This window comes from Micromys minutus (assembly GCF_963924665.1).
Source record: "Micromys minutus genome assembly, chromosome: 17".
NCBI classification, from domain to species: Eukaryota; Metazoa; Chordata; class Mammalia; order Rodentia; family Muridae; genus Micromys; species Micromys minutus.
Genome location: NC_137952.1, coordinates 51,034,868 through 51,050,772, shown reverse-complemented (window position 1 = coordinate 51,050,772; position 15,905 = coordinate 51,034,868). Strand labels below are relative to the sequence as shown.

General features: G+C 45.7%; 1 protein-coding gene across 1 annotated transcript in view; it reads right to left on the bottom strand.

Annotated features, from left to right (window-relative positions):
* Positions 1 to 15,905, bottom strand: part of CFAP61 (cilia and flagella associated protein 61) — a gene marked incomplete at both ends in the record, with an annotated part of 250,940 nt that overhangs the window by 92,149 nt on the left and 142,886 nt on the right. Inside the window, 2 exons of the mRNA XM_080930962.1 lie at positions 2,887 to 3,055; positions 8,391 to 8,489. Of these exons, the coding sequence (XP_080787088.1) occupies positions 2,887 to 3,055; positions 8,391 to 8,489 (268 nt within the window). The remainder of the gene's footprint in view (positions 1 to 2,886; positions 3,056 to 8,390; positions 8,490 to 15,905) is intronic.

Here is a 15,905-nt window from a genome sequence, read left to right as displayed (position 1 = left end):
AAGGGAACCTCTTGGAGAGGGCGGCTTGTGGACAGAATGACAGAGTCTGTGCGCTCGGTTCCACACTGGAGTGGCGTCCAAGGAGTGAGACCTTGGGGACCAATAATACCATAAGCCATTATTTTATTATTCACTGCAACAGATGTGTAACTGTAGACATTGTGTTTCTGAACCACACCCAGGTTATCCCTGTGGCTTTGTCTCTCACCTGGCGGGGGATGACCCGCCGATTATTGGCTTCTGGTGGTCATCATCCCTCCATAGCCCGCGCATGTGTCTCTAGTCTTTTTGTCTGTTTTGTTTTGTTTTTCCTGGCCAATGCTAAACTCATTTGACTTGGACCAAGTTTTATCCTTCTTTCAAAGAGGTTGCCAAATTCTTGGCATGGGAAGGCATATCCCCACTTTTCCATAACAGTCCATGACTCCTGTGGCCCTGTGCTTCCCACTAGGAAACAAGCTGGGAGTAATGTTCAAAGCCGGCATGTACTTGCCAGTAAAAATGATCACAGTGGGGAGATGGCTTAGCTGCTACCAGCACTTGCTCCTCCCCTAGAGGACCCAAGTTTGGTTCTCAGTAATCAAATCATTCTGAACTCACAGTACATGGCTCACAAATGCCTGCTACTTAAGCACCTTGGGACCTGATGGCCTCTTCTGCCCTCAGCAGACATTTGCATAGACACAAATAAATAAATAAAAATATTTTAAGTATTGATGGAAAGAGTGAATTGCAGAGTCCAAGGGTGTTAAAAGTGAGCTACCTGCATCTTCTTCCAAAAAGGAGCGATGACGGGTAGCATGACATTGACGAAGCAAAGCCAAAAGTTTCATAAATGCACTATTTGGAACTGGGGGGGGGGTGGAAGGGGGTCACGGCTGATGAAGAGTGGAAATGTCACCAACTGGGTGCCTCAGAGGGGATTTTGGAGATAAGCATAGACTGTACAGGAAACTAGCCTCCTCAGCTCTGTTCTGCTGTTATGCAACACGGCTTACTGTTTTGCTTTGTGGCCAGGTTCTCTGAACAAAAAACATAAATGGCGTAGATTTGGATATTGAAAAACACCGCGGGATGTTTTAGGATGGGACGTGCTGACAAGAGGCTAGGGGTTGTAATTACATTTTATGAGATGCCATCTACTTGCTGTATGGGTTTAAACTGTCATCATTTTAATTTGGCTTACAAATGTGGGACGGAACCATGGGAGAGCTGGAGTCAAGGACACAGGAAAAGACGTAAGAACTAGAAGGTCCCCAGTGAGTTCAGCTGCCCTTCCTCCATCACTCTATGTACCTTTGATTTTTATGTCCTTCTGGAAAAATTAAATTGGAACTCCCCTTTATCACTTCTTCATCTCATTTTTCCTGTTGTAAAAAGGGCAAGAGCTTAATGTGCTGCTGACTAAAGCTGCCGGGGCAGCTGGGCACACATGGGCAGATGCCCGAGTCTCTGGGCAGCTGCTTCAGTCCTATGCTCCATTTCCAAAGTGTGGGGCTGCGGGCAGGGGCTGCAACCAGTGGGCAGGTGAGGGGGCTAGGCTAACGGCCACAGCATATCTCTTTCTCCTTTAGTGAAAAGCAGAAGGAATACTTAAGTAGCAAAAAGAGGTGTCTCTCCAGTTCTCTTTCTTCTTTAACCAGAAAGACATTTCTCCCTACCCTTTGAGAATAAGGCTTCTTCTTTGAAACATAAAAGCTAATTTTTTTTTAAAGAGATCGATCCAAGCCACTGAAAGAGTGGTCCATTCACAGAAGCACTGGCTTCCCTGGGGAGCTTGCTAGACACTCTAATCTCAGGGTAACCTACCCTGAAGCTCCCTGCTCTGTCTAAAAGGGATGCTTAGGGGTAGTGTGTAAACAATTTGTGTGGTGTCCCTGCAAGGGATTTAATGTCAAGAAAGTTGACGTGGGTCTTCGCCCGAGCTTTGGCTCATCTGGTGCACACAGGTGGACAGCCCCATCTAGAATAAGTAGGCAATTCCTGGGAACACAGATGTGGCTAGATTTTGGAAGCACCCAGGAGGTCTCAAAGTGCAGCCAAAGACGAGAACACTCATTCAGTGATGTCCAGGCTCTCAGCTGATGCGGACCATGGGTAAACTGAGGACCTGTGGGGCTGTCTGTGCTGCCTGCCCCCTCCCTGCCTTTGAGATACGAAGGAACCACACACGCTCCATTGCCAAATCGACAATGTTGGTGAGATAGTTTCAGACCTGGACCTTAAGTTATAAAGTAAACCTATTTACTGGAAAGATACTTTTTTTGTGTACCCCACAAAAGGATACTGCACAGGGTAATATGGGAGTCCCAGGTCTGTAATCCTCAGACTGGGAACAGCTTCTGCTCTACCCAGCAACTTGAGCAGAAAGGCATGGTCACTGGGAAACTAGTCAATCTGATTTCCTAGTTTTATATCTGAGAGACAAAATAAAATAAGGGCCGACAGAAGGTGCACATGTTTGAAATACTTCTGCGCGAGCACATTGCCCCAGCCAAATGCTAGCCTCTTGAGGCATAAACTAATTTAGCACAAATGCATGCCTGGTTGGGTCTGCAGTCTGCTATGATGATCCATAAGTGTTAGACTTTGGGACAACAGCTTTAGTAATGACATTTTCCCAACTAGCTTAGCTGTGACCTTTCTTTCTTTCTTCTTTCTTTCCTTTAACAGAATGTTTTTCTTGGAATGACTTTCTCGGGAAGGTTTGCAGACATGATTCTGGTCATGTGTGCGGGTCTTGAAGAGCACTTTCATGAACATGAGGGGCTGGTGTGCAGGAAGAGGAGATGTTCTTTGCTCAGAGAGCCACACACCTCAGTGAGCATATTGTGGTGGAGATCTCTGCATGTGCCAGTGGCGTCCCTGGTACCTGCACAGCCTTACCTGGTACTGCTGCCCCGTACAGAGAATGAGGTGGTCGTAGAACACGATCTCGTTCTCGGAAACCACGACCTGCTTGGCTGCTCGGTCTATGGCTGTCATTCTACCAACCACGACGTTAACCCAGGAGCACAGCGACATCAGTGCATAATCTTTATCACTAAAGCAGTGGCTTCAAGGACAGAGAGAGAGAGAAGCCCTGTCAGTGACATTTGAGCAGCTGACAGCAGGCATTAATTAGACATCTGTCGAGCTGGTTCAAGTCCCCCAGTGAGCTGGGTCTGTGCTCTTGCTGTGAGTTTACCAGGACCAAGACTAAGAGATTTTATTTATTTATTTTTTTACCCTTATGAAACAGTCACAAATTGACATCCTCCTATTAAGGCTAAATTGTTCCACCTGGCTTAGGCTGGTCCACAAGGGGAGGGTTTGTGAGTGTCTACATGGGATCACTTATACTTCCTTCTGTCCCTATTTCATGATGATCGAAATCTACTTGAACTGTTAAACTGTCCCACTGGCCACAGATGGCTCAGTAGTTGAGAGCACTGGCTGATTTTCCATGGGATCCAGGTTCGATTCCTGGCACCCACAGACTCCAAAGGAATGTATAAAAAGGAATATAGCACCATGGAAGACCCCCAAAGGAAGGCATCAGAGTCCTAAAATGTGGAAGACCCCCCCTACCTGCCACAAACTTTACATCAAGGGCTCACTCCTTGTGTCCAAGTAACAAAACCCATTTTCAGAAAATGTCACTTAGGCAGCTAAGTTGACGGCATGTGCAATGCCTGGAGATTTGGGAGCCCAGTATGTGGGGCAGAGGCGATGGGTGGGGAGCTCTGGGGTTATGGGATGCTGGTGGTTGCATGGTCTTGTTGTCTGGTTCTGTTCCTATTGTTGTGACAGCCAAAGCAGGATTCTTGTGGTTTGGGTTTATTTAAAGAGGTGAGGTTGTTGCTGTTGCTTTTCAGGGGTTCTATAGAATTTCCTCAAAGGTTTCACCTTCTGTAAGTGACACTTTCATGATCCTGGCTGAGGGCTGAGAATCTGCATTGACAAGACAACAGGAAATCCATTTAAATGTGGGCTGCTTCGTCCTTTCTGCTAAGAACTGTGCCGAGGTCTCCATCTTTCTTCTTTTGCCAATAAGCCCAGACCCCAGGGACCCTTTATCCCCTGTTTCCTCACCTCCCAGTGTAGGATAATGAGCCCATCCCATGTGCTCCGTGAGAATGTAGGAGCTGCTGTTTTGTGGGGCGTGATGCATATGTGAAGGCTCTTATTCTAAATACTATTAATGATACATAATCCTGTTTACTCTCTTTGGAGGCAAACAGGATTCTGAAGTGGTAATGGGAGGACATTTCTTTTTTCTTTTTGATCCACACATGAGTCTGGTCTTACTACACAAAGAGCATTCTCGTAATGGATGCACATTAGACCCCGTTACGGGGCCTGTGAAAAGGAGACCGGAGGACTGGGCTTTGTGCTTCTCCACGAAACAACACTTAAAAACAAGAAAATTTCTCCCTAATAAAAAAAAGGAAAATAAGGGGCTGGCCTGTCACAAGAAAATAATGGGCACTGAGATGAAATTTTCTTTAAAAGCAGACATGGGTAACTTTATAGGAATAGATGAGGATTCACTGTTTCCACACCGTGTGGGAGACACACAAAGGATCGTTCATGTTTGGTATGTGGTCTCTACCATAAGCCATCCAAGATGAGAAAAAAAATTAAATATAGTTAGTGCCCAGGGATTAGTCTTAGGAGGATTTGCCCAAAGATAAAAGCTCTCAGGGGAAACGTGTGAGCAGCTAAGACAATGCTGTTCCTAATGGTAGCGGGACAGTAGAGTTGGCAACATCAGAATGCGTATTTCAGAGTTGGAATCTGAAACCCTGTCCAGCGGGAACTGATGCTTAGGAACACTCCGTTTCAAAGAAGCTTTGCTCAGACACCAAAGGAAGCTCCGGAGACCGTGGCTGAAGGCCGCACAGTCTGTTAGCTTTCTCATTTCAAACGCCATTGTGTAAGCCTCAGTCTGGATGGTACTGTCCATCCCTCTGGACTCCTCAGAGCCTCCACCGGATGAGTCAAACTATCTATTGTAAAATCCACATTTTTTTTTTTTTTTTTTTTTAGCTAAGCAGCATCACACGCCTGAAGACTTCAACAGAGCAGGGACTGCTTCCTGGCTTCACACCCTCACCCCGGTCCTCTGGAGAAAGAGCCAAGGGGGCAACAAAATGTACTCGGATGGGAGTTGTTCTTCTACAAGCAAGCTTGGCACTGACTCAAAAGTCCTGGGAGAGGGAACTGGGTTTGAGGCTTGGTTCTAGAGTGACTGATTGTCCTGGAATCCATAGCAAGGGCCTGTCTTGACAAACAAAACCGTGTTAGGGAAATTTCTGGCAGGTAAGGTAAAGGGACACAGGAGGTGTGGACTTCTTGTCAATGTCATACTCACCGGAAACCTGGCCTAGCCCTCGGGTGCACAATCTGAAGCAACACCTTAGAAATAAAAGGTCTGAGCCGACTCACACCTCAAAGAACCGGGATTCTTCAGAAGTGGAAAGAAACTGAACTGTAATTAACTTTCAATTACTCAGGGCTGATTGCCCAATTAGTGGCTTTCTCTTGCTTCCCGCCTCTTTCCTCCCATACCTTCTTCCAGCTGCCTCCTAGGTACATCGTTAGCACCTCAACCAGAGGCTAAGACGGGGGTGGGGGTGGGGGACAGGTGAGAAGACAAAAGTGGCTATTTATTTTAAAAAGAAATCAACAACAGTAATGAAGGAAAGGACTGAGGACAAGTTCACCGTCCGAGGTCTTAACAGAAGGAATCTGGATTATTAGACTCGTTCACGTTATTACTGAATGCCACGACCCTTTCAAGAACCATTTGAAAGGCAGTGCCTTGTTCTGGGTTCAACCTCTGGTCCCTGACCACCCTCATCCTGTTACGGTTCCTACCCAATCAGGTCTGGCTGTTGGGTCTTGTCCTTCAGGAAGAGGACATTTGCTGGTTCTTCCGAGGTGATCTTCATCTAGTTCACATGATAAAATCCCTGCTGTAGTGGAGGACATATTGTCCCCTTAGGATGTGGGATGAAGATAACAGTCTTAAAAAAACAATGCTGTGATATTTAGGCGGGTTTCATGAGCCAGAAACAACAACAACAACAACAAAAACAAGAGCAGAGTAAGGTTTAGTTGAATGTGTTGGTCGCTGCAAATGAATGGGATTGTCAGTTTAGACTGTGGGAAAGGACATTTACAAAAAAGAAAAGCAAAGATTTGCCTTCTGAGCTTGGGGCACATCTTAAGATTGCTGGACTGGAGAGAAGGAGGGAGAATTGAGTAGAGATAATAAATAATATTATTTATTGGCTAGAGTTTTATAAGGTTTAGGTATTCTAGAATATTCTGTGATGATGACTGCATTTTGAAGGTAGCATGCCTAGCTGTTTGAGCGGGGGGGAGGGCAAATGAGAGTGGGGAGCTAAAATTTCCAACTCATTTAATTTTAATTAATTTAAATGGAAATAGCCCCCTGTGGCTTGTATCGACTGTTCTGGACAGGAGAGTTCTAGTAGGCAAGGAGCTGATAGCACCTGAGTAACATCTGTGGGTGTGTGTGGTGTTCAGGGGACTGGGCTGAGAGGCAGAGAGACAGGGTAGAGGTAAGGATACCAGATACTCAAGGCAGAAAATCAGATACATTGTCCTCACTATGACATGCCCAACCTTGGAATGGGCAGAAACTCCAACCAAGTCGGCTGACTCCAATTCACATTTCTTTACAATAATGTAATTTAGAAAATGGGAACTGGGGCTGGAGAGTTGGCTCAGCAGGTAAAGCACTCTTGCAAAGGACCTGGGTTTAGTTCCCAGTACCCCTATGGTGGCTCACAACCACTGAAGACTCCAGTTCTAGGGGATCTGGTGCCCTCTTTTGACTTCAGCAGGCACCAGGCACATACATGGCACACAGACATACAAACAGTTAAAACATCCATACACATAAAACGAAATAAATCTTTTTTAAAATTTTAAAAAGAAATCAAGAGAAAGGGGGTGTCCAGTGGTCTAGCCTCTCTTCCTGGCCAGGAATTGGTGGTATGTTTATTTTAACCAAAAATTCACCATACTTTACTAAGCATATCCTTTTCACAATCAAGAGAACATAAATCCCTTGTCTAGACTGTAGTGGTAGGAAAGAATGATTCTAGATCACACACACACACAGGCACACAGGCACACAAGCATGCACACACACACACACACACAGGCACACAAGCATGCACACACACACACACACACAGGCACACAAGCATGCACACACACACAACAGAGTGCATGGTTTAATAAAGATGGGATTGACAGCCTGTTGTGAAGCATTTGCCTCGTGCACTCCACTCCGCAGGTTCTAACCCTACCATTTCACACAACAGCAGCAGAATTCCATATTGTGATAAAGATGCTAGTTGAAAATGTCCTCATTCTGCTGGCAAAGAAGCGGTGGGTTTCCCTGGTAAAGGTAAAATAAGTCTTTCTTCAAAATAACAGGGAACCCTTTCATCAAAGATCCTGGAGAGGGGACAAGCTCCCCTTCTTCCTCTCCACTTTGAACACTGGGAGACTGTTGCCCCAGCAGGGAGCCCGTGTTTTGCTTCCAGAAACTGAAGTTGGTGGACCCTACATGATAAGGAAACAACATTTCTAAGTACAGGTGTTGTCAAACGGTGCTTCTACAGGGGAAAGAAGAGCAAACCTCTTCCTGGCCCAGTTGGCACAGGTTTAAGCAGACCAGCTTCAGGTGCCTGTGGTGAAGGAGGGGTGAGAGAGACTCACATCCTAAGGTGGTGCTCAGGGGGTACACTCATGGCCAGGATTTCTCTGTCCTGTCTCTAACACCCCAATGTAGCGGCAGCTGTACCCGTGAGCTCCATTCAACTGTAGGAACCGGGAAGCTGTCTCCCTCAAAACACCAGCCCCATCCTGACATGCTGGGCCAGTCACTCATTGCCACGGTGAGCCTTAGGTCCACTGGACACTAGCTGGAGTCATCTGAAAGGAGGGAAGCTCAGCTGAGAAAATGCCTACTAAGCTCTAGCTGTAAGGCTTTTTTTTTTTTGTTTTGTTTAAATTAGTGATTGATGGAGAAGCCCATGATGGGTGGTCCTGGGTTCTGTAAGACAGCAGGCTGAGCAAGCCAGCAAGCAGCACCCCTGCATCAGCTCCTGCAGGTTCCTGTCCTATGTGAGTTCACTCTGTGATGAACAGTGGTGGGGAAGTGTTAGCCTTTGCCAGAGTATTTCATCGCAGCAGAAAGCTTAAGATGTTCACTGATGGGTTTGAACTTGAGAGAATACCTGGACTGTAGGGGAAAGGCTCCCCTCTTTCCTCTTTCCACTTCAAAGATCTAATATTTAACATTAAAAAAAAAAAAAGACCGCACACAGATTAGGAAGTCAATTAGGAAGGAAAATGAATCATACTCGCTTGCTAGAAACTTCCGCTGTTCGTTGCCCAAAAGTTTTTTTCCTGGGAGTCCGTGAGTTGAAATCAGGGTGAGATTATTAAATTTCAGGTGAGAGCTGAAGAGAAATTAAAAGAAAAAAAATTAAAAAGAGGACTGAACAAAAATTTACTGTGACTTAATCCATCTGCCATCTGACCTTTGCTATGGCGGTAGGACCTCAGTTCACACAGATCTGCAAATGGAGCCTTCGAAGTAGGAAAGAAGGGTGTGTGGGGGTGGGAGGGGGGGGCTGTTTGCAGAGAATCCTGGAGGCTATGAGAACAGTGGACGGAAAGGAAGCCAAAATGAAACCTGCAAATGGGGTGGCGGCAGATAATTCTGCATCAATCAGTGTCAGGATTGAATGTCGGCGCACTTCCAAGTCACTAGAATCCTAACCCCCACAGTACAGCACACACTTAGAATGTATTGTCCCTGGAGCCCTCATGGCTGCGGGATGATGTCAGTAACATTATTCGCTTTATTTTCTCAGGTCAAACTGAGGCACAGTGGTTTTCAGAGGTCATAGTAGGTGTCCCCTCACCTAACCTCTGCCTTTCAAGCTATCCCCTAGAATTGGGGGTGTGTGCAACAGGACTCCCCACTGGACACCAAAATCTGAAGGTGCCCAAGTCCCTGATCCAATCAATATGCCATGCAGGCAGACGGTATGGACCACCACTTGAAAACTTACTGTCACCCCAGAATTACCTATAACAACTTACACAGAATAAAGTCTGCATGTGCTCAGTACAGTCAAACTTTCTTTCAAGGACTCTGCGGATGCGGGTTGAATATAGAGATGCAGGGTTCTGTCCTCTAGGCCCTACAGTCATTCAGATGTTTTTACAGGTCATCTAATTCCCAGTTCAACAGCAGCCTCTCCACTTTCAGACACACACAGTTACCCATGGCAGGGTCCCCAGGGCGTCACCTAGCAGAACGTTCTAGAGAAGTTTATGAGAGCAAGGTTGCCACGTCACATGACAGATAGCATGCAACTATAGTAGTTACAGAACTTGGGAGGCTGAGACAGGAGAACCATAAATTCCAGGCTAGTTTTGTCTACATAGTTGAGACTATTTCTTAATCAACCAAACCAAACCAAAGAGACAAACTGTTTTATATTTGTACTATGCTTTCCGGAGCCTGAGGCACTCACAGAGATTAATCTTCAAAACAATCTACATTTCGGCTTTGGAGATAATGCCTGTTACAGGCATTTCATGTGAAGGCAGAGGAAGGCTGGCAAAGGTAAGTGCTTTGTTTAAGGAATCCAAAGCAGCAGGAGACAGTGAAGCAATTTCTGCTCTCCAACCCCAGGTGGCATGGGTTGGCACTCCCTCTTCTCAGCTCTACTCTTCAGGAGCCCTGTGGGCAGGCCTCAGGAGACAGCCAAGCTCCTGTAAAAGGTTCAGGGAACTGAGGCGCTTAGGACTCTCTTCTCTTCCAGTCAGCGAAGACTCAAAGCTATGGATAAGAGTTTTTTCCCCCAGGATGCTCACTGATATGAAAGGCAGTTGTCCCCTAAAAATCCTTTCTTGGTTTATGTGACCCCCTTCCAATCAAATGCAAAAAGGAGGCCTTGAGTGGGTCAGAGAAAAATACCTGCCTTCCTTTCTCAGGAGGAGGCTGAAGATTTTCCTACTGGAAACGCTACCGGTTTACTGGCAGCCTGTTACGGAGCACTGAAGACGGGGACTTTGGGTGGTGCGAGCGGCAGGCAATACACTCAGCTGAACCTGACATTTAAAAACAGCCGAGTTCTAGCAAAGGTCTGGAGTCTCTAGGGACGGCTATCATTTAAGAATGAATATTTCCATTGCATATGGAGAAAACCAAGCTTGTCCTACCCTATTCTTACAAAAGAATAAAAATTCCTGTTCTTCAAACAGCATAAAGGCCACCGTTAGTCCTGCCCACTCAGGCTGTCTGTCTGAAAGCACACACAAGTGACAGGCCCTGGATTTATAACTGTCCCATGGAAACCACAAATGGTAAGAGTGTGTTTACATCCGATGACAGTTAAAGTTTACTCTGGTTCTGGATTAAAATACACTTTAGATTGTACTAGTGAGAGCTATGGACAGGTGTCTTTTACGTCTCCATGCAGGCTGGAGGCTTAATGATTGTGCAGGAGCCTTTATCCTTTACTACAAAAACCAGCCCTTTGGAGTGAATAATTTGAGTTATCTAACGGCACGAATCAAATGACTTCTAAATTGCCAAATTACCACATTATGTTATCCTGAATTATGCTACAATTAAAAATTTTCCCAAAAGATTAAAGTGTGTTCCCACAAGGTAGAGGGTGATTCTATTGTTTTCTTTTCTGTTTTGTTCCTTCTTTTTTCTTTCTTTTTAACATTACCTATAATGACAGTACAATTCTTTTGGAATTGGGCGAGATTTCTTGAATTGTGTTGGTCTAAAAGTAACAGTGTTTCTTTCTTTTCCTCAATAATTAAATTCCTCTTGCATTCTTCCCCATGGCTGTCCTGGCCCTTTATCTGTCTTCAAGTCCTACTGTGCGCTTCCTTGCTCACTCTGCTTTATTCTCCATTTGCCACACCTCCCGGACCATAAAGAAAGCACGCAGAATTCCCTCCCTCCTTTCCCTTCCTGCATCTACAAGAACATCTTCCATTCTGAAGACAGGTGTCTGCCAATGAGCTTGGTCTCCTCATCAATGGCCCGTGGCAGCTTATTTCTCCTACAGTGACTCAGCATGCCTATTTAGTGCTGATTCAGATGGCTCCTGGGAGTCGGTGGGAACACGGCCCTGTTTCTCTGCTTCTTCATGTGTGGAGTCTGTTCTCAAAGTCAGCCTAGGTCCTTGGTAGCTCTTGGGGCTCCCTCCACCTGTCGTGCTAATATTATGGGCAGAAGGGAGGTAATATAGCGGTAAAAGGCAGAATTCCTCAAGCCAATTTTACCAAGTTCAAGTTCATATGAGCCAAGAAAATAAAAATTGATATGCCAACTACGCGGCACACAGAAACTAGAGTTGTTCTTGAGAACAATGGTAACAGCATTTGAAGAAAACAACACAGTTGAATACAGCTTAGTTAAGTGCCTAGTCAGTTGTCTAAAGAGCCTTCTGAACCCAACCTTTAACTATGACTGAATTCACATTGGTTTAGGTTGGCCCACTTCAAGAGCCTGTTCCAAATCAATGGCTTCCAACCAACGTCATCTAACAGCAGGAAAGACAATGTGCTAAAGACCCTATCAGGCAGCCCTGTGTGACATTTCTGCTTATATTAGCAGAACTCATTGCCACTGACACATGTCTTTGCAAAGGAAGTCAGGAAGCGTGGGTTTTTATGAAACACCGTGTGATTATTTCTTCCCCACTAAGAACTGCATGGCCCTGAGTTCTGTCACTAAACACAAAGTACAGATGAACCTTGGGAAACAAACAGCACATCAGCTCATGGAGGAGCAGGGGGTGAGGATGAAGAAAAGACTTAAGAATCAGGATTCAGGGAAAAATACGTGATGGACTCCACAAAGTCTGCAGAAGAGATGCTTAAACAGGATAGTGGGAACCGAAAAGAACAGTGTCATCCAGGGACTAGCTAGGTAGGGTGCCGGAGGGTCTAGGGAGAGGGCACATGGGAGAGGAGGGACAAGTAGGGGTTGCCATGTAGGAGCTGCAGCCACCCCCTACTCCTTGTAAGGTTGTTTTTAATAACTTTTTAATTAGCCAGCTCTCCCTCGCTTGTGCATTCATTTCTCACCAAGTTTCTCAGGCTGCATGCCCACTTCTCAGGGTGATCTAATCCATCACCGGCTTACCTATTTCCCATAATGCACTTGACTATGCTTTAGTGTTTCCTCTGAGCTCTAGACCTAATTTCCAAATGCTCTAGAGTCATCCCAAACTCAGTGTGTCCAAGCTAGGATGCCCCAGGTCACATATGCAGCCGAATGGAGCTCTTGGCAGACGCTACCCCGTTCCATCCTCTGTCAAAGTCATGGTCAACCCATCATCTCCTGAGCCAGGAATTCAGAAGCTCACCTTAGATTCCTGTCCTCTCAACCACTTCCTGTGCCAGTCACTGTGCCACGTCATTGTCACCTGATCTGTGTTCTCGAAGGCCCCACCTGCCAGTCCCGTAGCACACTAGGGTAGCTGACCAGCATCCCACCGAAGTCATGGGCTTAAGGTTGTGTCCCTAGTACGAATCTCACTCCTGCCCCTCCTCCACACAGTTGCTAGGAAGATCTTTTTTTTACATTAAATTGTATGCCAGTGCTTTCTGGTTTTGAAGTCCAACCTCTGCATGGTACTTTGGTAGCAACAGAGCTGAAAAGCAAGAGCGCCCGTGGCCTTGAGGGTTGTGCTACCTTAGCTGGAACCCACAGTGCCATCCTCTTGACCACAGGGAAGTTATCTAACCTTTCGACCTTGTGAGGGATAGAGCACTACTGGGTCTTTGGGGAGCTGTGTCCATGAAGGGACATGGTACCTAACAGTGTTCAGGATCTGTCTGCTGCACAGAATCGTTTTCTCAAATATTAACCATTTCATTGCCAAGACATTGGCCCAGATTCACTAGCATGATGTCTAAGTCTTTATGGTTACAGGCTCATCCAGCTGTTCCCACTGTTGTTTACAGTGTCGGCCTCCTCACTACTCAACAAAGGTTCCCCACCTCCCACGCCTCCGATGGAAACGCACCAGCATTTTCATTTTTCCCTTCCAACTCTGTATCTTTGCTACGGTGGTTTTCTGTGCAATCGGATGCAGCCACACCTGAATACTTGATTTGATTTAGCTCAGTTGTGAAGTTGAGGGTGCCGGGGCTGGGGATGGAGGAGATGGAACGCTTCAGAGTGTGCACTTGCTTATGTGTGAATATTCAGAAAGTTTCTGCAGGCAGAACAGCCGGTCACTGGGCACAGCCTGGCTCTGGGTAAGCACGCAGGGAAAGGCAACAACAGCAGAGCCCAGGTAAAACCTCAGTCTGAGATTTAATGGCGTTGGCTTGATGTATATCAACAATATTTAACAGCATTGTGAGGCCTCTGCTCTAAAATCAAAGGTCACCACGGTCGGTGGGTGGAGGCGGGGAGGGGGGGTTCCAGTTAAGTGCTCTGGCCAATGAAACATTAAACAAGCGCACCTGCATTTTCGCAGCAAGTAATTCCAGTGGGGATTTCACGTTGCTGTGGATACAAAGGGAGACAACAGCTCAAAAATACTTGCAAAGCAGGCGGGGATTAGAGTATCCAGGGAAATAAGTGAAAGGTTTTGTGTTTCATTCCGAGTTTCAGGAGGACAGCTACAAAATTAGGTCTAAACATCCTTATCGTGCAAATAAAGAGCACACGGCCAACTTACCTCGAGCAACACAAAACTTTGCACATTGCTTGTCAATCTGCTAGGCGCTCACTCATTAATTTTTGTATTTTTGGCTTTGTGTGTGTGTGTGTGTGTGTGTGTGTGTGTGTGTGTGTGTGTGTGTGTGTGTGTGATGAAGGCAGCCAGCCAAAGTGAGTGATTTAATTAACTGGCTTTATTAATGCTTCTCTTTGAACAAATAGATAATGTAGAGGAAAAAGAAATAATTACCTCACATCCATCTAAATGTTTCAATTCAATTTACTAAAACCTCTGCTTTCAGAATTGTTCAAGACAGTGGAAAAAATTTTTCCAGAAGACAATAAATCCCATCTCAAGATAGATATGAGACAAGGCTGTGTATTTTACAAGTCAAAGGACAGCTCAGATTTAACTCAGTCTTAAAGATATAACACAATAGCACAGGATTAATGATAAAATGCTATCCATGAGAGGGAAAGATTGGGGACTGTTGTGAATTTCCACAACTGGAAGACAAAAGTACTGAAAACCAAGTCAGAACAAAGCTTTGTTATAAGCACAGAGAACAATAAGAGAATCTACCTGTTTTTCTCTGGAAAACAATTAACTTTCTTTAATGGTGTGTACATATGCATGATGTGTACGTATGCGTGCAAGTGTGTGTGTGCTCTGTGTGTGTGTGCTCTGGTGTGTGCATGTGTGTGCTGTGTTTAAAACTTAAGAGGCTTTTTGATACATCTTGAGGTATTTGTTTCATTTTTGTTCAACTAGTAAAAATACCAGTGACTGAATCCTTGGATCCATGATCACAGAGTTGTCAGTAATGGCAAATTTTAGCTGTCAGGGAGACAAGAGGGGGGGAGGGAGGGAGGGAGGGACAGGGAGGGAGGAAGGGGGGACAGGGAGGGAAAGAGAGGGAGAGAGAGAAAGGGAGAGAGAGAGGAAGGGAGGGAGAGAGAGAGAGAGAAAGGGAGAGAGGGAGGGAGGGAGGGAAGGAGAGAGAGAGGGAGGGAGGGAGGGAGTGAGGGGGGAGGGAGGGACAGGGAGGGAAAGAGAGAGAGAAAGGGAGAGAGGGAGGGAGGGAGAGAGAGAGAAAGGGAGAGAGGGAGGGAGGGAAGGGAGGGGGTGCCAAATAGGAGAACTGAGGGGAGGATTCTGAGCACATGTAGGAGAGGGTGAGGCAGAGGCTGAAGCTTTTCCCTGACCCTACTCTCTACTCAAACTCTCTAGTTTAGGGGACACCTTGGGTGGTGAGCCAGAATTCTCTTTTTCTCATTAGTTCCTGGAGCACTTAGGATGTAAGGAGAAAGGAGACAGTGAGCAGCCCTCACAAGCCTACCCTGAACTCAGCCATCTTTTGGGAGTGACCCAGGTGTCCTGTGATGTCCCCCACAGACCTGGCAGTAGAGGGAAATGATGGCCAAAGTCATGGGGAACATCTGGAGATTAAGGATGTTCAGTGCCACTGCTCAAAAGAAACTCATAAAAAAAAAAAAAAAAAAAAAAACAAGTTTGGAAAACAATGAGACTAAAATTTAGGGGTCCAGCAAAACCGCTATAAATACCAAGAGGCCATCCAGAAGACAGAACCCAACAAGCTCTGTACACAAGAAATGCAAAACACAAGGCATAAATCAATCAGGTTCCCATGACGGGACTAGAAGAACCAGTGACATCACTTCTGATGATGAAGAAGGGTTCATATTTTGGTCAAGTAGTGGCCATTAGCAAGGCTTTATTAACACCACATGGGCTGGCTTCCTCGTGCTTGGCAGTTACTTCTTGGGCTCCATTCTTAACTGGTGATAGGTTCAGTGTGCGGCTTTGTGGAAATTCTTTCTAGTAGGTCCAATTTACATGTAAATACTCAGACCAGAATAATGACCTCAGCTCCAGAATGTCGATGATGGCATGATAATTGGGCTTGGTAGGCACTAAAGAAATGGTGGAAGTTAGAAGTTATATAATTTCCTGAGAATTAGAAAATGAGGTTTGGAAAACAAACCCATAAACTAGTTTACCTACAATCAACAATTATAGGGGGGAAGTTATTCCCTTCAAGACATGTCTGTCAACTTTGAGGAAATGTCTACGTACATAAATGGTTCCTAAACCCAGCTGTACTGCAGATTTGCAGCCTGTCAAACAAACATATCCCTG